Source organism: Brassica rapa, unplaced genomic scaffold (genome assembly GCF_000309985.2).
Source record: "Brassica rapa cultivar Chiifu-401-42 unplaced genomic scaffold, CAAS_Brap_v3.01 Scaffold0250, whole genome shotgun sequence".
NCBI lineage: Eukaryota > Viridiplantae > Streptophyta > Magnoliopsida > Brassicales > Brassicaceae > Brassica > Brassica rapa.
Genome location: NW_022610194.1, coordinates 11487 through 31861, shown reverse-complemented (window position 1 = coordinate 31861; position 20375 = coordinate 11487). Strand labels below are relative to the sequence as shown.

At 40.6% G+C, this 20375-nt stretch overlaps 1 protein-coding gene across 1 annotated transcript; it reads right to left on the bottom strand.

Moving 5' to 3' along the window:
• Positions 1–2640: 2640 nt before the first annotated feature.
• LOC117129917 lies at positions 2641–4265 on the bottom strand. Its single transcript, XM_033283141.1, has 2 exons — positions 3179–4265; positions 2641–2688 (listed from the first exon to the last, which is right to left on the bottom strand). Exons 1-2 carry the CDS (start codon positions 4206–4208, stop codon positions 2681–2683), a joined length of 1038 nt encoding a protein of 345 aa, XP_033139032.1. The 5' UTR covers positions 4209–4265; the 3' UTR covers positions 2641–2680.
• Between the last annotated feature and the right edge of the window lie 16110 nt (positions 4266–20375).

Genomic DNA, 20375 nt, shown 5'->3' with positions numbered 1-20375 from the left:
AGCATTGCTCTATACTCAGCTTCAGCGCTTGAACAAGACACCACCTTCTGCTTCTTACTCTTCCAAGTCACCAAGTTGCCTCCAATGAATGTACAATAGCCAGTGGTTGATCTCCTGTCTGCTCTATCTCCAGCCCAATCCGCATCACAGTATCCCACCACTTCAGTGCTCTTGTTGCATCCCATCCACACTCCAAGGCTTGACGTCCCATTCAGATACAAGAGAAGTCTCTCCACCATGCGCCAGTGATGATCCTTTGGGACTTGCATATGCTGGCTCACTTGGTTCACCGCAAAGCATATGTCTGGTCGTGTGATTGTAAGGTAGATGAGCTTCCCTACTAGCTTCCTGTACAGCTTTGGATCATGAAAGGCCTTGCTATCTTCAACCTCCCCCTCACGTGGAACCTTGTATCCATCTTCAAGAGGCATCTTTGCTGTCTTGTCTCCTTGTATACCTGCATCTTTCAAAAGATCAAGTGTATACTTCCTTTGGGAAATGAACAATCCTTCCTTAGATCTACACAACTCAATTCCAAGGAAGTATTTCATTTCCCCTAAGTCTTTGATTTCAAACACAGATTTCAAAAACTCCTTTGTGGCTTTTATACCAGCCTTATCACTACCTGTTATGATAATGTCATCAACATATACAAGTAGACAGATGATACCTGAAGGTGTAGTGAGGGTGAAGAGGGTGTGATCCAACTCTGACTTCTTGAACCCACGCCCATTCAGAGTAGTGCTCAGCTTGTTGTACCATGCTCTAGGTGATTGCTTTAACCCATAGATTGCCTTCTTAAGTCTCAATACATTCCCTGGTTTCACCAGATGCTCTAGGCCTGGTGGTGGATGCATATACACTTCATCCTCTAGCTCTCCTTGAAGAAAGGCATTCTTCACATCCATTGCCAAAGCTCCCACTCAAGGTTCACAGCAAGAGACAATACAATTCTTATTGTATGTAGCTTGGCAACGGGAGCAAAGGTATCAATGTAGTCTTCCCCATATGTTTGAGTGTATCCTCTAGCCACCAGTCTTGTCTTCTTTCTCTCAATGGTTCCATCAGGTAGATACTTAATGGTGAATATCCACTTGCTGGTTACTGCCTTCTTTCCTTTTGGCAACTCACTTTCAAACCAAGTGTCATTCTTTATCATGGCATTTGCTTCATCTCCAACAGATTCCTTCCAATCTTGATGTAGCATTGCTTCTTCATATGATCTTGGTATACTACTTTCATCTAGGCTCATCATGAATGCGCAATGCTCCTTTGGATAACAAGCAAATGAACACACAGCCTGAGAAGGATGCTCCACAGCCTGGGCATTGTAGTACACTCTCGTGTTTACCCAGTTGGAAGCATCTCTCTTCAGCCGTGTGCTTCTCCTTAATGGTACCTCAGCTGGTGCTTGCTCTGGTGCTTCTACTTCAGTAGCTTCCACTCCTCCTTGTTCTGGTAGCTCATTAGGCTCTTCATTACTTGGTTCAGCTCCACCTTGATCAGGATGATCCGCAAAATCTTGATTCTCATCCGGCTCAATTCCATTCCCTCCCTCATGATCAAGGTGAGATGGTTCTTCAGCTTCTTGTCTTTCAGATGACTGATTCTCTGTCGACTCCTGGGACATTCCAATTCCAAGACCTTCTAGTATCTGTCTCAAGCTTGTAGCTCTATCTGAAGGTTGTGAAAGATCCTCCAGCTCTTTCCAATCTTTATCTTCATAGTAGCTCTTCTCTTCAAAGAACTTGACATCTCTTGATACAAGAACTCTCCTTGACTCAGGAACAAAGCACTTGTATCCCTTCTGTGTGGTTGAGTATCCTATCATCATAGCTTTGATACTCTTTGCTTCCAGCTTGTTTCTCATCTCTCCCGGGATAAGAACATAGCTTACACACCCAAACACTCTTAGGTGATCTAGGACTGGCTTGCTGTTGTTGAGAACTTCATAAGGAGCTTTATCTTCCAGAATCTTGGTTGGAATCCTATTGATTAGGTAGCAAGCCGTGATCACAGCATCACTCCAGAATCTCTTTGGCACTCTCATCTGGAACATCATTGATCTAGCCACTTCCATAAGATGTCTGTTCTTCCTCTCAGCCACTCCATTTTGTTGAGGTGTATAAGGGCAACTCGTTTGGTGAAGTATCCCATGTTGAGCTAGATGGTTCTTGAATGCATGGCCAGTATACTCTCCACCATTATCAGACCTGAAAATCTTAATCTTGGCATTATACTGGTTAGAAACATATGATTGAAAGTTTCTAAATGCATCTAGAACCCTATCCTTTGTTTTAATTAGTGTTATCCAGGTGTATTTGGATTTCTCATCTATGAATGTGACAAAGTATTTGTAATTGTCCCTAGATAAGCATGGAGCAGTCCATACATCAGAATGAACAAGATCAAAGCATTTATCATAGATAGTAGTAGATCTCTTGAACACAGTCTTACAATGTTTTCCCAAAATACAAGCTTCACACTCATTATTTTTAAACATGACACCTGGTAACATTAAGCTTAAGGCTCTAACATGTGGATGTCCTAGCCTAGAATGCCACAATGCACCTCTACTTAAACGGAACTCAACAAGCAACTAGAACTAGAAATGATAGAAAGGTCTTCAAGTAAATAAAGGTCTCCTTTGGTTACTCCTTGCCCAATCAACTTACTGCTTTCAATATCCTGAAATTTCACATCATTAGGACTGAAAATAACATTGCATTGAAGATCATTGGTACACCTCTTAACAGATAATAGATTAGAAGTAAACTCAGGCATGTACAAAGCTTTAGAATCCTTATTAAACAGTTTCAAGTCTCCTACACCTCTAATAGGAATTCTATCACCATTTGCAATCATTACATGTCCATGAGCCGGTTCTATGTTCTTTATAAGGCTATCATCACTTATCATATGGTGTGAAGCACCTGAATCAATAATCAATGGTTTTATTCCTTGAGCAATATGATTCCTAGGTGATTCTTTTACCAGTTTCAATTTATCAATGAGATCAAGCAATGTGGATTCATTTCTAGACATCCTATCAGCAGCAAAGGTTGTATATCTATCAGGTTCATTTCCCATCTATCAAAGTTTCCTAGCAAGCTATCACAAGTTCTAGGCAACACATGAGCAGTATAGGAATAACCAAGGGTGTTTCCAAGGGTGTTACCAGACTCTTTAAGGGCTTTGATCAAGGCATCAATGTCTGACTTCTTGATCACCTCATGATCCATGTTCTTCACAGCTCCTTGGTGGTGAGAGGTTAAGGCTCTTCCTTCACTTTCACCCGCAAGACCAGATGAGCCAGCTCCTGATGCGCCAGCTTCACTTGTCTCTGCAGAAAGGTGAGCTCTTCCCTCTCTCTCCTTGTTGAACTTGGCCGGCTTCAAATGGGGGTGTAGGATCCAGCACTGACTCCTCTTGTGTCCCGGCTTCTTGCAATGGTCACAGTTTCCACTGAACTTCCTTTCCTCTCCACGGTAAGCAGCCTTGTTTGCTTGGATTGCTTCAGCCTTGTTGGACAGAGCCATGTCTCCTTTCCCTCCAAACATACCAAGTGACCCCTCTTCCTTCTGAATCTGCGCACACACTTCCTCCATAGATGGAAGACTCGGCAGCCTCAACATGTGCTTGATCACATCATTGAATGGGGGATCTAGTGTCATCAGCAATCCAAACACCTGATCCTGCTCCCTCCTCTCCATGAGTAGCTCTTGATCCGCGGTGCTTGGCCTCAATGATTCAAGCTCAGACCACAAGGATCTATACTTGCCCAAATGCTTGGTGAACTCTTCCCCATCTTGTACCAGTGTGTTGATGGCCTTCTTAATCTCATACACGCGGTTCAGATTGGTAACGTTCCCAAATGTCTTCTGGAGTACCTCCCACAGGTGTTTTGGAGTCTCGCAGTAGCTGTAGGCCTCCAAGAGATGCTCTTCAAGGGACCCTTGTAGCACTGAAAGCACCATCAAGTCTTCTTGAATCCACTTCTTCTCGGCCTTCTCGGCAGCAGCAACTTGATCTCCCACACCCTCATCTCCTTCTCCGTCTTTAGCCACTGGCTTGGTTGCATCATCCGTGATGTGACTCCACAGCCCTAGCCTCCCAATGGCTGTCTTCACCAGCCTTGACCACAACAGGTAGTTACTACCACCCTTCAACGCAACAGGAACTGTAATGACCTTGTAGTTTCCCTCCATCTTGCTTTGTTAGAACCGAAAAGAAAGTATGAAAGAGTATGAACTGAAGCTGAAGAACACTCTAAATCTCAATACCAAAGCCAACCTGGCTCTGATACCATATGATTTTAGAGAGTTGAACAGGTATTGAGAGATTTAGAGAAAGATTAAAGTGAGATGAGATGATTTATGAGATGTAGAAGAGAAACATGATGAACTAGAGAGAGAATATGATGAACTCGTGTTAATCATTAATCAAGACAGAGTTTACAATATATAGAGAGAGACATTAGGGTATTCAGAAGCACTAAGCATGTGAGGTCAAGGATAAGGTTGCTTTAATTGAATGTAAACCAATGGGGAAGATCACACGCTTATGGCATCTTTTGGTGAGACTCCTTTTGCCTTTACAGCCTGTGCCAGACTGTCAGGATAAGCCGCGGTCACTCTATCCATCCAAACGGTCATATCTTCTAAGGTAAAACCCCTTTGGCCGTTTACCCTCTTACCCGGGTAACTTCCTTCTTGGTCGAGTTATGGATCGACCCGGACAGTACGGACGGTACGGCCGGTACGGCCTCTTGTACGGCCTGGTCGATCCCTAACCTTCCTTCCCTTTGCCTCCACATTCTCACATCCTCAACTCCCTAAGCCATCTCTCTGATCAACTCATTGATCAACAACATAAAGTAGTGGAGAATCACCAGGAAGCTGAATAAATCTCATAGGAGTTAGGATGAAGAAGCTATCCCACTTTCAAATCAGGTGATCCCAGTTTTCCTGTTTGGGAATATGACAGCTTCTTTGTCATTCTAATCAAACCAGGATGAATCGCGATGTAAGAAGCTTGATTTTGATACATAAAGTAGTGGAGAATCACCAGGAAGCTGAATAAATCTCATAGGAGTTAGGATGAAGAAGCTATCCCACTTTCAAATCAGGTGATCCCAGTTTTCCTGTTTGGGAATATGACAGCTTCTTTGTCATTCTAATCAAACCAGGATGAATCGCGATGTAAGAAGCTTGATTTTGATACATAAAGTAGTGGAGAATCACCAGGAAGCTGAATAAATCTCATAGGAGTTAGGATGAAGAAGCTATCCCACTTTCAAATCAGGTGATCCCAGTTTTCTTGTTTGGGAATATGACAGCTTCTTTGTCATTCTAATCAAACCAGGATGAATCGCGATGTAAGAAGCTTGATTTTGAAACATAAAGTAGTGGAGAATCACCAGGAAGCTGAATAAATCTCATAGGAGTTAGGATGAAGAAGCTATCCCACTTTCAAATCAGGTGATCCCAGTTTTCCTGTTTGGGAATATGACAGCTTCTTTGTCATTCTAATCAAACCAGGATGAATCGCGATGTAAGAAGCTTGATTTTGAAACATAAAGTAGTGGAGAATCACCAGGAAGCTGAATAAATCTCATAGGAGTTAGGATGAAGAAGCTATCCCACTTTCAAATCAGGTGATCCCAGTTTTCCTGTTTGGGAATATGACAGCTTCTTTGTCATTCTAATCAAACCAGGATGAATCGCGATGTAAGAAGCTTGATTTTGAACATAAAGTAGTGGAGAATCACCAGGAAGCTGAATAAATCTCATAGGAGTTAGGATGAAGAAGCTATCCCACTTTCAAATCAGGTGATCCCAGTTTTCCTGTTTGGGAATATGACAGCTTCTTTGTCATTCTAATCAAACCAGGATGAATCGCGATGTAAGAAGCTTGATTTTGAACATAAAGTAGTGGAGAATCACCAGGAAGCTGAATAAATCTCATAGGAGTTAGGATGAAGAAGCTATCCCACTTTCAAATCAGGTGATCCCAGTTTTCCTGTTTGGGAATATGACAGCTTCTTTGTCATTCTAATCAAACCAGGATGAATCGCGATGTAAGAAGCTTGATTTTGATACATAAAGTAGTGGAGAATCACCAGGAAGCTGAATAAATCTCATAGGAGTTAGGATGAAGAAGCTATCCCACTTTCAAATCAGGTGATCCCAGTTTTCCTGTTTGGGAATATGACAGCTTCTTTGTCATTCTAATCAAACCAGGATGAATCGCGATGTAAGAAGCTTGATTTTGATACATAAAGTAGTGGAGAATCACCAGGAAGCTGAATAAATCTCATAGGAGTTAGGATGAAGAAGCTATCCCACTTTCAAATCAGGTGATCCCAGTTTTCCTGTTTGGGAATATGACAGCTTCTTTGTCATTCTAATCAAACCAGGATGAATCGCGATGTAAGAAGCTTGATTTTGATACATAAAGTAGTGGAGAATCACCAGGAAGCTGAATAAATCTCATAGGAGTTAGGATGAAGAAGCTATCCCACTTTCAAATCAGGTGATCCCAGTTTTCCTGTTTGGGAATATGACAGCTTCTTTGTCATTCTAATCAAACCAGGATGAATCGCGATGTAAGAAGCTTGATTTTGATACATAAAGTAGTGGGGAATCACCAGGAAGTCGAATAAATCTCATAGGAGTTAGGATGAAGAAGCTATCCCACTTTCAAATCAGGTGATCCCAGTTTTCCTGTTTGGGAATATGACAGCTTCTTTGTCATTCTAATCAAACCAGGATGAATCGCGATGTAAGAAGCTTGATTTTGATACATAAAGTAGTGGAGAATCACCAGGAAGCTGAATAAATCTCATAGGAGTTAGGATGAAGAAGCTATCCCACTTTCAAATCAGGTGATCCCAGTTTTCCTGTTTGGGAATATGACAGCTTCTTTGTCATTCTAATCAAACCAGGATGAATCGCGATGTAAGAAGCTTGATTTTGATACATAAAGTAGTGGAGAATCACCAGGAAGCTGAATAAATCTCATAGGAGTTAGGATGAAGAAGCTATCCCACTTTCAAATCAGGTGATCCCAGTTTTCCTGTTTGGGAATATGACAGCTTCTTTGTCATTCTAATCAAACCAGGATGAATCGCGATGTAAGAAGCTTGATTTTGATACATAAAGTAGTGGAGAATCACCAGGAAGCTGAATAAATCTCATAGGAGTTAGGATGAAGAAGCTATCCCACTTTCAAATCAGGTGATCCCAGTTTTCCTGTTTGGGAATATGACAGCTTCTTTGTCATTCTAATCAAACCAGGATGAATCGCGATGTAAGAAGCTTGATTTTGATACATAAAGTAGTGGAGAATCACCAGGAAGTGAATAAATCTCATAGGAGTTAGGATGAAGAAGCTATCCCACTTTCAAATCAGGTGATCCCAGTTTTCCTGTTTGGGAATATGACAGCTTCTTTGTCATTCTAATCAAACCAGGATGAATCGCGATGTAAGAAGCTTGATTTTGATACATAAAGTAGTGGAGAATCACCAGGAAGCTGAATAAATCTCATAGGAGTTAGGATGAAGAAGCTATCCCACTTTCAAATCAGGTGATCCCAGTTTTCCTGTTTGGGAATATGACAGCTTCTTTGTCATTCTAATCAAACCAGGATGAATCGCGATGTAAGAAGCTTGATTTTGATACATAAAGTAGTGGAGAATCACCAGGAAGCTGAATAAATCTCATAGGAGTTAGGATGAAGAAGCTATCCCACTTTCAAATCAGGTGATCCCAGTTTTCCTGTTTGGGAATATGACAGCTTCTTTGTCATTCTAATCAAACCAGGATGAATCGCGATGTAAGAAGCTTGATTTTGATACATAAAGTAGTGGAGAATCACCAGGAAGCTGAATAAATCTCATAGGAGTTAGGATGAAGAAGCTATCCCACTTTCAAATCAGGTGATCCCAGTTTTCCTGTTTGGGAATATGACAGCTTCTTTGTCATTCTAATCAAACCAGGATGAATCGCGATGTAAGAAGCTTGATTTTGATACATAAAGTAGTGGAGAATCACCAGGAAGCTGAATAAATCTCATAGGAGTTAGGATGAAGAAGCTATCCCACTTTCAAATCAGGTGATCCCAGTTTTCCTGTTTGGGAATATGACAGCTTCTTTGTCATTCTAATCAAACCAGGATGAATCGCGATGTAAGAAGCTTGATTTTGATACATAAAGTAGTGGAGAATCACCAGGAAGCTGAATAAATCTCATAGGAGTTAGGATGAAGAAGCTATCCCACTTTCAAATCAGGTGATCCCAGTTTTCCTGTTTGGGAATATGACAGCTTCTTTGTCATTCTAATCAAACCAGGATGAATCGCGATGTAAGAAGCTTGATTTTGAACATAAAGTAGTGGAGAATCACCAGGAAGCTGAATAAATCTCATAGGAGTTAGGATGAAGAAGCTATCCCACTTTCAAATCAGGTGATCCCAGTTTTCCTGTTTGGGAATATGACAGCTTCTTTGTCATTCTAATCAAACCAGGATGAATCGCGATGTAAGAAGCTTGATTTTGATACATAAAGTAGTGGAGAATCACCAGGAAGTCGAATAAATCTCATAGGAGTTAGGATGAAGAAGCTATCCCACTTTCAAATCAGGTGATCCCAGTTTTCCTGTTTGGGAATATGACAGCTTCTTTGTCATTCTAATCAAACCAGGATGAATCGCGATGTAAGAAGCTTGATTTTGATACATAAAGTAGTGGAGAATCACCAGGAAGCTGAATAAATCTCATAGGAGTTAGGATGAAGAAGCTATCCCACTTTCAAATCAGGTGATCCCAGTTTTCCTGTTTGGGAATATGACAGCTTCTTTGTCATTCTAATCAAACCAGGATGAATCGCGATGTAAGAAGCTTGATTTTGATACATAAAGTAGTGGAGAATCACCAGGAAGCTGAATAAATCTCATAGGAGTTAGGATGAAGAAGCTATCCCACTTTCAAATCAGGTGATCCCAGTTTTCCTGTTTGGGAATATGACAGCTTCTTTGTCATTCTAATCAAACCAGGATGAATCGCGATGTAAGAAGCTTGATTTTGATACATAAAGTAGTGGAGAATCACCAGGAAGCTGAATAAATCTCATAGGAGTTAGGATGAAGAAGCTATCCCACTTTCAAATCAGGTGATCCCAGTTTTCCTGTTTGGGAATATGACAGCTTCTTTGTCATTCTAATCAAACCAGGATGAATCGCGATGTAAGAAGCTTGATTTTGATACATAAAGTAGTGGAGAATCACCAGGAAGCTGAATAAATCTCATAGGAGTTAGGATGAAGAAGCTATCCCACTTTCAAATCAGGTGATCCCAGTTTTCCTGTTTGGGAATATGACAGCTTCTTTGTCATTCTAATCAAACCAGGATGAATCGCGATGTAAGAAGCTTGATTTTGATACATAAAGTAGTGGAGAATCACCAGGAAGCGAATAAATCTCATAGGAGTTAGGATGAAGAAGCTATCCCACTTTCAAATCAGGTGATCCCAGTTTTCCTGTTTGGGAATATGACAGCTTCTTTGTCATTCTAATCAAACCAGGATGAATCGCGATGTAAGAAGCTTGATTTTGATACATAAAGTAGTGGAGAATCACCAGGAAGTCGAATAAATCTCATAGGAGTTAGGATGAAGAAGCTATCCCACTTTCAAATCAGGTGATCCCAGTTTTCCTGTTTGGGAATATGACAGCTTCTTTGTCATTCTAATCAAACCAGGATGAATCGCGATGTAAGAAGCTTGATTTTGATACATAAAGTAGTGGAGAATCACCAGGAAGCTGAATAAATCTCATAGGAGTTAGGATGAAGAAGCTATCCCACTTTCAAATCAGGTGATCCCAGTTTTCTGTTTGGGAATATGACAGCTTCTTTGTCATTCTAATCAAACCAGGATGAATCGCGATGTAAGAAGCTTGATTTTGATACATAAAGTAGTGGAGAATCACCAGGAAGCTGAATAAATCTCATAGGAGTTAGGATGAAGAAGCTATCCCACTTTCAAATCAGGTGATCCCAGTTTTCCTGTTTGGGAATATGACAGCTTCTTTGTCATTCTAATCAAACCAGGATGAATCGCGATGTAAGAAGCTTGATTTTGATACATAAAGTAGTGGAGAATCACCAGGAAGCTGAATAAATCTCATAGGAGTTAGGATGAAGAAGCTATCCCACTTTCAAATCAGGTGATCCCAGTTTTCCTGTTTGGGAATATGACAGCTTCTTTGTCATTCTAATCAAACCAGGATGAATCGCGATGTAAGAAGCTTGATTTTGATACATAAAGTAGTGGAGAATCACCAGGAAGCTGAATAAATCTCATAGGAGTTAGGATGAAGAAGCTATCCCACTTTCAAATCAGGTGATCCCAGTTTTCCTGTTTGGGAATATGACAGCTTCTTTGTCATTCTAATCAAACCAGGATGAATCGCGATGTAAGAAGCTTGATTTTGAAACATAAAGTAGTGGAGAATCACCAGGAAGCTGAATAAATCTCATAGGAGTTAGGATGAAGAAGCTATCCCACTTTCAAATCAGGTGATCCCAGTTTTCCTGTTTGGGAATATGACAGCTTCTTTGTCATTCTAATCAAACCAGGATGAATCGCGATGTAAGAAGCTTGATTTTGAAACATAAAGTAGTGGAGAATCACCAGGAAGCTGAATAAATCTCATAGGAGTTAGGATGAAGAAGCTATCCCACTTTCAAATCAGGTGATCCCAGTTTTCCTGTTTGGGAATATGACAGCTTCTTTGTCATTCTAATCAAACCAGGATGAATCGCGATGTAAGAAGCTTGATTTTGATACATAAAGTAGTGGAGAATCACCAGGAAGCTGAATAAATCTCATAGGAGTTAGGATGAAGAAGCTATCCCACTTTCAAATCAGGTGATCCCAGTTTTCCTGTTTGGGAATATGACAGCTTCTTTGTCATTCTAATCAAACCAGGATGAATCGCGATGTAAGAAGCTTGATTTTGATACATAAAGTAGTGGAGAATCACCAGGAAGCTGAATAAATCTCATAGGAGTTAGGATGAAGAAGCTATCCCACTTTCAAATCAGGTGATCCCAGTTTTCCTGTTTGGGAATATGACAGCTTCTTTGTCATTCTAATCAAACCAGGATGAATCGCGATGTAAGAAGCTTGATTTTGAAACATAAAGTAGTGGAGAATCACCAGGAAGCTGAATAAATCTCATAGGAGTTAGGATGAAGAAGCTATCCCACTTTCAAATCAGGTGATCCCAGTTTTCCTGTTTGGGAATATGACAGCTTCTTTGTCATTCTAATCAAACCAGGATGAATCGCGATGTAAGAAGCTTGATTTTGAAACATAAAGTAGTGGAGAATCACCAGGAAGCTGAATAAATCTCATAGGAGTTAGGATGAAGAAGCTATCCCACTTTCAAATCAGGTGATCCCAGTTTTCCTGTTTGGGAATATGACAGCTTCTTTGTCATTCTAATCAAACCAGGATGAATCGCGATGTAAGAAGCTTGATTTTGAACATAAAGTAGTGGAGAATCACCAGGAAGCTGAATAAATCTCATAGGAGTTAGGATGAAGAAGCTATCCCACTTTCAAATCAGGTGATCCCAGTTTTCCTGTTTGGGAATATGACAGCTTCTTTGTCATTCTAATCAAACCAGGATGAATCGCGATGTAAGAAGCTTGATTTTGATACATAAAGTAGTGGAGAATCACCAGGAAGTCGAATAAATCTCATAGGAGTTAGGATGAAGAAGCTATCCCACTTTCAAATCAGGTGATCCCAGTTTTCCTGTTTGGGAATATGACAGCTTCTTTGTCATTCTAATCAAACCAGGATGAATCGCGATGTAAGAAGCTTGATTTTGATACATAAAGTAGTGGAGAATCACCAGGAAGCTGAATAAATCTCATAGGAGTTAGGATGAAGAAGCTATCCCACTTTCAAATCAGGTGATCCCAGTTTTCCTGTTTGGGAATATGACAGCTTCTTTGTCATTCTAATCAAACCAGGATGAATCGCGATGTAAGAAGCTTGATTTTGATACATAAAGTAGTGGAGAATCACCAGGAAGCTGAATAAATCTCATAGGAGTTAGGATGAAGAAGCTATCCCACTTTCAAATCAGGTGATCCCAGTTTTCCTGTTTGGGAATATGACAGCTTCTTTGTCATTCTAATCAAACCAGGATGAATCGCGATGTAAGAAGCTTGATTTTGATACATAAAGTAGTGGAGAATCACCAGGAAGCTGAATAAATCTCATAGGAGTTAGGATGAAGAAGCTATCCCACTTTCAAATCAGGTGATCCCAGTTTTCCTGTTTGGGAATATGACAGCTTCTTTGTCATTCTAATCAAACCAGGATGAATCGCGATGTAAGAAGCTTGATTTTGATACATAAAGTAGTGGAGAATCACCAGGAAGTCGAATAAATCTCATAGGAGTTAGGATGAAGAAGCTATCCCACTTTCAAATCAGGTGATCCCAGTTTTCCTGTTTGGGAATATGACAGCTTCTTTGTCATTCTAATCAAACCAGGATGAATCGCGATGTAAGAAGCTTGATTTTGATACATAAAGTAGTGGAGAATCACCAGGAAGCTGAATAAATCTCATAGGAGTTAGGATGAAGAAGCTATCCCACTTTCAAATCAGGTGATCCCAGTTTTCCTGTTTGGGAATATGACAGCTTCTTTGTCATTCTAATCAAACCAGGATGAATCGCGATGTAAGAAGCTTGATTTTGATACATAAAGTAGTGGAGAATCACCAGGAAGCTGAATAAATCTCATAGGAGTTAGGATGAAGAAGCTATCCCACTTTCAAATCAGGTGATCCCAGTTTTCCTGTTTGGGAATATGACAGCTTCTTTGTCATTCTAATCAAACCAGGATGAATCGCGATGTAAGAAGCTTGATTTTGATACATAAAGTAGTGGAGAATCACCAGGAAGCTGAATAAATCTCATAGGAGTTAGGATGAAGAAGCTATCCCACTTTCAAATCAGGTGATCCCAGTTTTCCTGTTTGGGAATATGACAGCTTCTTTGTCATTCTAATCAAACCAGGATGAATCGCGATGTAAGAAGCTTGATTTTGATACATAAAGTAGTGGAGAATCACCAGGAAGCTGAATAAATCTCATAGGAGTTAGGATGAAGAAGCTATCCCACTTTCAAATCAGGTGATCCCAGTTTTCCTGTTTGGGAATATGACAGCTTCTTTGTCATTCTAATCAAACCAGGATGAATCGCGATGTAAGAAGCTTGATTTTGATACATAAAGTAGTGGAGAATCACCAGGAAGCTGAATAAATCTCATAGGAGTTAGGATGAAGAAGCTATCCCACTTTCAAATCAGGTGATCCCAGTTTTCCTGTTTGGGAATATGACAGCTTCTTTGTCATTCTAATCAAACCAGGATGAATCGCGATGTAAGAAGCTTGATTTTGATACATAAAGTAGTGGAGAATCACCAGGAAGCTGAATAAATCTCATAGGAGTTAGGATGAAGAAGCTATCCCACTTTCAAATCAGGTGATCCCAGTTTTCCTGTTTGGGAATATGACAGCTTCTTTGTCATTCTAATCAAACCAGGATGAATCGCGATGTAAGAAGCTTGATTTTGATACATAAAGTAGTGGAGAATCACCAGGAAGCTGAATAAATCTCATAGGAGTTAGGATGAAGAAGCTATCCCACTTTCAAATCAGGTGATCCCAGTTTTCCTGTTTGGGAATATGACAGCTTCTTTGTCATTCTAATCAAACCAGGATGAATCGCGATGTAAGAAGCTTGATTTTGATACATAAAGTAGTGGAGAATCACCAGGAAGTGAATAAATCTCATAGGAGTTAGGATGAAGAAGCTATCCCACTTTCAAATCAGGTGATCCCAGTTTTCCTGTTTGGGAATATGACAGCTTCTTTGTCATTCTAATCAAACCAGGATGAATCGCGATGTAAGAAGCTTGATTTTGATACATAAAGTAGTGGAGAATCACCAGGAAGCTGAATAAATCTCATAGGAGTTAGGATGAAGAAGCTATCCCACTTTCAAATCAGGTGATCCCAGTTTTCCTGTTTGGGAATATGACAGCTTCTTTGTCATTCTAATCAAACCAGGATGAATCGCGATGTAAGAAGCTTGATTTTGATACATAAAGTAGTGGAGAATCACCAGGAAGCTGAATAAATCTCATAGGAGTTAGGATGAAGAAGCTATCCCACTTTCAAATCAGGTGATCCCAGTTTTCCTGTTTGGGAATATGACAGCTTCTTTGTCATTCTAATCAAACCAGGATGAATCGCGATGTAAGAAGCTTGATTTTGATACATAAAGTAGTGGAGAATCACCAGGAAGCTGAATAAATCTCATAGGAGTTAGGATGAAGAAGCTATCCCACTTTCAAATCAGGTGATCCCAGTTTTCCTGTTTGGGAATATGACAGCTTCTTTGTCATTCTAATCAAACCAGGATGAATCGCGATGTAAGAAGCTTGATTTTGATACATAAAGTAGTGGAGAATCACCAGGAAGCTGAATAAATCTCATAGGAGTTAGGATGAAGAAGCTATCCCACTTTCAAATCAGGTGATCCCAGTTTTCCTGTTTGGGAATATGACAGCTTCTTTGTCATTCTAATCAAACCAGGATGAATCGCGATGTAAGAAGCTTGATTTTGATACATAAAGTAGTGGAGAATCACCAGGAAGCTGAATAAATCTCATAGGAGTTAGGATGAAGAAGCTATCCCACTTTCAAATCAGGTGATCCCAGTTTTCCTGTTTGGGAATATGACAGCTTCTTTGTCATTCTAATCAAACCAGGATGAATCGCGATGTAAGAAGCTTGATTTTGATACATAAAGTAGTGGAGAATCACCAGGAAGCTGAATAAATCTCATAGGAGTTAGGATGAAGAAGCTATCCCACTTTCAAATCAGGTGATCCCAGTTTTCCTGTTTGGGAATATGACAGCTTCTTTGTCATTCTAATCAAACCAGGATGAATCGCGATGTAAGAAGCTTGATTTTGATACATAAAGTAGTGGAGAATCACCAGGAAGCTGAATAAATCTCATAGGAGTTAGGATGAAGAAGCTATCCCACTTTCAAATCAGGTGATCCCAGTTTTCCTGTTTGGGAATATGACAGCTTCTTTGTCATTCTAATCAAACCAGGATGAATCGCGATGTAAGAAGCTTGATTTTGATACATAAAGTAGTGGAGAATCACCAGGAAGCTGAATAAATCTCATAGGAGTTAGGATGAAGAAGCTATCCCACTTTCAAATCAGGTGATCCCAGTTTTCCTGTTTGGGAATATGACAGCTTCTTTGTCATTCTAATCAAACCAGGATGAATCGCGATGTAAGAAGCTTGATTTTGATACATAAAGTAGTGGAGAATCACCAGGAAGTCGAATAAATCTCATAGGAGTTAGGATGAAGAAGCTGTCCCACTTTCAAATCAGGTGATCCCAGTTTTCCTGTTTGGGAATATGACAGCTTCTTTGTCATTCTAATCAAACCAGGATGAATCGCGATGTAAGAAGCTTGATTTTGATACATAAAGTAGTGGAGAATCACCAGGAAGCTTAATAAATCTCATAGGAGTTAGGATGAAGAAGCTATCCCACTTTCAAATCAGGTGATCCCAGTTTTCTTGTTTGGGAATATGACAGCTTCTTTGTCATTCTAATCAAACCAGGATGAATCGCGATGTAAGAAGCTTGATTTTGATACATAAAGTAGTGGAGAATCACCAGGAAGCTGAATAAATCTCATAGGAGTTAGGATGAAGAAGCTATCCCACTTTCAAATCAGGTGATCCCAGTTTTCTTGTTAGGGAATATGACAGCTTCTTTGTCATTCTAATCAAACCAGGAAGAATCGCGATGTAAGAAGCTTGATTTTGAAACATAAAGTAGTGGAGAATCACCAGGAAGCTGAATAAATCTCATAGGAGTTAGGATGAAGAAGCTATCCCACTTTCAAATCAGGTGATCCCAGTTTTCCTGTTTGGGAATATGACAGCGTCTTTGTCATTCTAATCAAACCAGGATGAATCGTGATGTAAGAAGCTTGATTTTGAAACATAAAGTAGTGGAGAATCACCAGGAAGCTGAATAAATCTCATAGGTGTTGAAGCTTACATGATCCAAGAGAGCTTGGTGGTTACTCTAGAAGAAGAAGAAGCAGCCAAGACTCAGTAAGAAGAAGTTGTATCTCCAAGAAGAAGCTGATCTGGTGTGTCCGAGCACTTCAACCTAACAAGAGGTTAGGTGAAAGGGGGAGAGACCAAGATTAGGCAGTAAGGAGAGTACAAGGCGTGGGATAATTGTAGAGGCCATGATCCAGAGTCTTTGTGTCCCTTACATTGTTGGTAAGGCACAAAGACTCACTGGCCAATCCCTAGGCCTTGGAGACTTTACTCTTTTTCCCTCATCAAGGTTTGTCCCAAAGGGTTTTCCTTGGTGAGGTTTTTAATGAGGAAGTTCTTCAAGGTTCCAAGCTTGACTTAGGATCAGCTAAAGTCAAGCTTGAGGGGGAGTGTTAACTTGAAGAGAAGAAGTGGAGAAGCAAAGTGATGAGTTGAGTTGGTGCTTGTGCAAAGACATGGCAAGATCTTCAGAGATTGTATGTTAAGGCTTTGGGAGAGTCTTAAGGCTTCAGAAGTGGTCTGATGAGTGTGCAAAGATAGGGTCAAGTCCAGGAGGGACTAGACACCATTTAGAGAAGATTTGGGTCAGACAGTAACTCCAAAGTTACCACAGTAACTTTGGAGAGTTACCACAGTAAGATTGGAGAAGTTTGGGCAAGTTGGTGTAAAAGTGAATAGTGAATCACTAGTCACTATTCAGGTTAACTATTCACTATTCAGGATGTGAAGAGTGCATAGTATATGGATAAGGCACCAAGGTTTGAATCTAGTCAAAGGGAATCAAGAAGATGCTGTGTGGAGCTGATTGGTTACTTTGGGGTATGGACAGGCTGGCTGGAGCTGTAAAGAGGAAGGCAGCCACGACCATGCACCTAGACTGATCTGTGGACAGATACAAGGAGCCTAAGAAGAACCAATCAAAGCTCAGCCTTGGTTTGAATTAAAGTGAGCCAGCTTAGCTCATCCAATCAGCACACATCACTCAGATCACAACAAGACCAACTCATCCTCACCATCCATTCCTCTTAAGTTATTTCTATCCATTAGATATAGGTTTATGAGTTTGCAAGAGTGTAAAACCTATATAAAGACCTCATGGGCATTTGTAACTCTCTTAAGAGAGTATGGGGGTTTTCCCCATCTCCTTCATAAATATAAAAGTGTGTTCTTGATAAGATTCCCTTAATCTACCCCTTTCTTAGTCTCTAATCTCTTAATCTCTCTAAGTCTCTTTGTTTCTGATTCAAGTTCATACTAGTTTCCTCAGACCTCTTATTCAACTAGTTCAAGACCTTATTCTTTGCCTCTAATGGCTTCTCATACACATACACAGCCAGAGCTCTCAAATCTCATATGGTATCAGAGCCAGGTTCATCAGAACCTGAGCTGAGCTTCCGCAAATCCACAGCTCTCATCTCAGCTCAAACCAAACCCTTGAAGACATTACCAGCCAAGTTCAGTTCTTGAAGAAGAAAGAAGCTTGAAGCGTGGAGTGTTCTCCTTATCTCTCAACCGTGCCTGTCTTTACCTGATGGAGAGTGTCTCTTTGGAAGCAGAGGAGGATGGAGAGGCGTCATGAACCTCAAGCCAAAGCTCCTTGTCCAAGAGCTTATCACATCCGGATACAAGAAAGATGAAGCTAAGAGAAGCCGGTTTGAAGTATGAAGAAAGGAGGGGTCTTTGGGTGTGAGAAACAAGAAGGAGGCCATGGACTGAAGGAGAAGGAGGTGGGTGACGATGCAGACTCCTAAATCCAACCAAATCATGGCCAGATTGCCTTTGGAGGCTTAAGGAACCAACCTGGTTCCTTGTGTAAGCTATTACTATCCCTTCTTGATAATGAGCTTGTGTTGTGTTATTGCCTGGTTATTGTGATGTGTATTGATTGAAAAACCTGAGGATAATGTGTGATTGCTAAATATAATTAGTTGAATCTGTCCCAGGATGCTTTAAAGGCTTGTTTAGTGTTTAAAGAGTAAAATGCTTGCTCCTGTTAAGTAATGAGTTTGCTAAAGGTGAAATGATATTGTTTGAAGCTCATGAACTGAAAACAGATTGAAAGTAATGCATTGTCTGATGTTAAGTGATGATAGTAATGCTTAGCCTAAGTTATAAATGAATGTGTGATGAATTGTATTGTTGCATTCATGAATTAAAACTGATTAGGGTTAGTGCATACTGTCAAATGGCTGTCTTACATTGAAGCATTAGATTCAGGTCTAAATGCTGAGTAAAGAAGCTTTAAAAATTGCCTAAGTAGCTTGTATTGAATCTGTTAGGATCATGCTAGTGCTTAGAGAGTTTGCTTGCAAAGATTAGAACTTGAAAATGTCTAGTTTAATCTGTTGCATTGCTTAAAGACATTGGTGTTCAAACTTGATGATGCATCAAGGGTTGACCCAATGCACTTGTGTCTTATCTTTGCTGGAGTTTGAGTGATGTTTCAGGTTCACAAGAGGTGTTCTTGGTTCACCATCCATCCGAGTTGAAAGAGGAAGACTTTGCCCATTGTGTGGAGCAATGGAGAGTTGAGAGAGAAGTGGTGATGCGCCACTGGTGTGAAGTGTCACTGAAGCTCACTTGCAAGCTTGGACCTATACTCAATCCAAGCTTGAGGAGGGGAGTTTAGTGAGCTTACAAGCGATCCAAGAAGTCCATTCCAACCATCTGAAGAAGGAGCCATCCGGGCTTAGGCTGTGGCGAGTCTATTCAAGAGAGTACTCAAACTAAGACAGAGTACTCTTGGCTGTGAGAAGATGAAGGCAACTCTATCAAGGCGGCTTCTAGTGTGAAGTGATTGGAGAGATAACTGAAGCTTCCACAAGCATTCCATGAAGATGACAAGATCAGAAGAGAAGCGGCAATGGTGTGTGTGTGAGGATCATGAAGCAATCCATTCAAGCTTGTTCCTGTGAGAGTCTCAAGCTTGAGGGGGAGTGTTGAAGCTTACATGATCCAAGAGAGCTTGGTGGTTACTCTAGAAGAAGAAGAAGCAGCCAAGACTCAGTAAGAAGAAGTTGTATCTCCAAGAAGAAGCTGATCTGGTGTGTCCGAGCACTTCAACCTAACAAGAGGTTAGGTGAAAGGGGGAGAGACCAAGATTAGGCAGTAAGGAGAGTACAAGGCGTGGGATAATTGTAGAGGCCATGATCCAGAGTCTTTGTGTCCCTTACATTGTTGGTAAGGCACAAAGACTCACTGGCCAATCCCTAGGCCTTGGAGACTTTACTCTTTTTCCCTCATCAAGGTTTTGTCCCAAAGGGTTTTCCTTGGTGAGGTTTTTAATGAGGAAGTTCTTCAAGGTTCCAAGCTTGACTTAGGATCAGCTAAAGTCAAGCTTGAGGGGGAGTGTTAACTTGAAGAGAAGAAGTGGAGAAGCAAAGGTGATGAGTTGAGTTGGTACTTGTGCAAAGACATGGCAAGATCTTCAGAGATTGTATGTTAAGGCTTTGGGAGAGTCTTAAGGCTTCAGAAGTGGTCTGATGAGTGTGCAAAGATAGGGTCAAGTCCAGGAGGGACTAGACACCATTTAGAGAAGATTTGGGTCAGACAGTAACTCCAAAGTTACCACAGTAACTTTGGAGAGTTACCACAGTAAGATTGGAGAAGTTTGGGCAAGTTGGTGTAAAAGTGAATAGTGAATCACTAGTCACTATTCAGGTTAACTATTCACTATTCAGGATGTGAAGAGTGCATAGTATATGGATAAGGCACCAAGGTTTGAATCTAGTCAAAGGGAATCAAGAAGATGCTGTGTGGAGCTGATTGGTTACTTTGGGGTATGGACAGGCTGGCTGGAGCTGTAAAGAGGAAGGCAGCCACGACCATGCATCTAGACTGATCTGTGGACAGATACAAAGGAGCCTAAGAAGAACCAATCAAAGCTCAGCCTTGGTTTGAATTAAAGTGAGCCAGCTTAGCTCATCCAATCAGCACACATCACTCAGATCACAACAAGACCAACTCATCCTCACCATCCATTCCTCTTAAGTTATTTCTATCCATTAGATATAGGTTTATGAGTTTGCAAGAGTGTAAAACCTATATAAAGACCTCATGGGCATTTGTAACTCTCTTAAGAGAGTATGGGGGTTTTCCCCATCTCCTTCATAAATATAAAAGTGTGTTCTTGATCAGATTCCCTTAATCTACCCCTTTCTTAGTCTCTAATCTCTTAATCTC

Bases quoted from the DNA above. Each gene is read 5' to 3' on its own strand.
- LOC117129917 (XM_033283141.1), bottom strand. From the start codon at position 4,208: ATGGAGGGAAACTACAAGGTCATTACAGTTCCTGTTGCGTTGAAGGGT.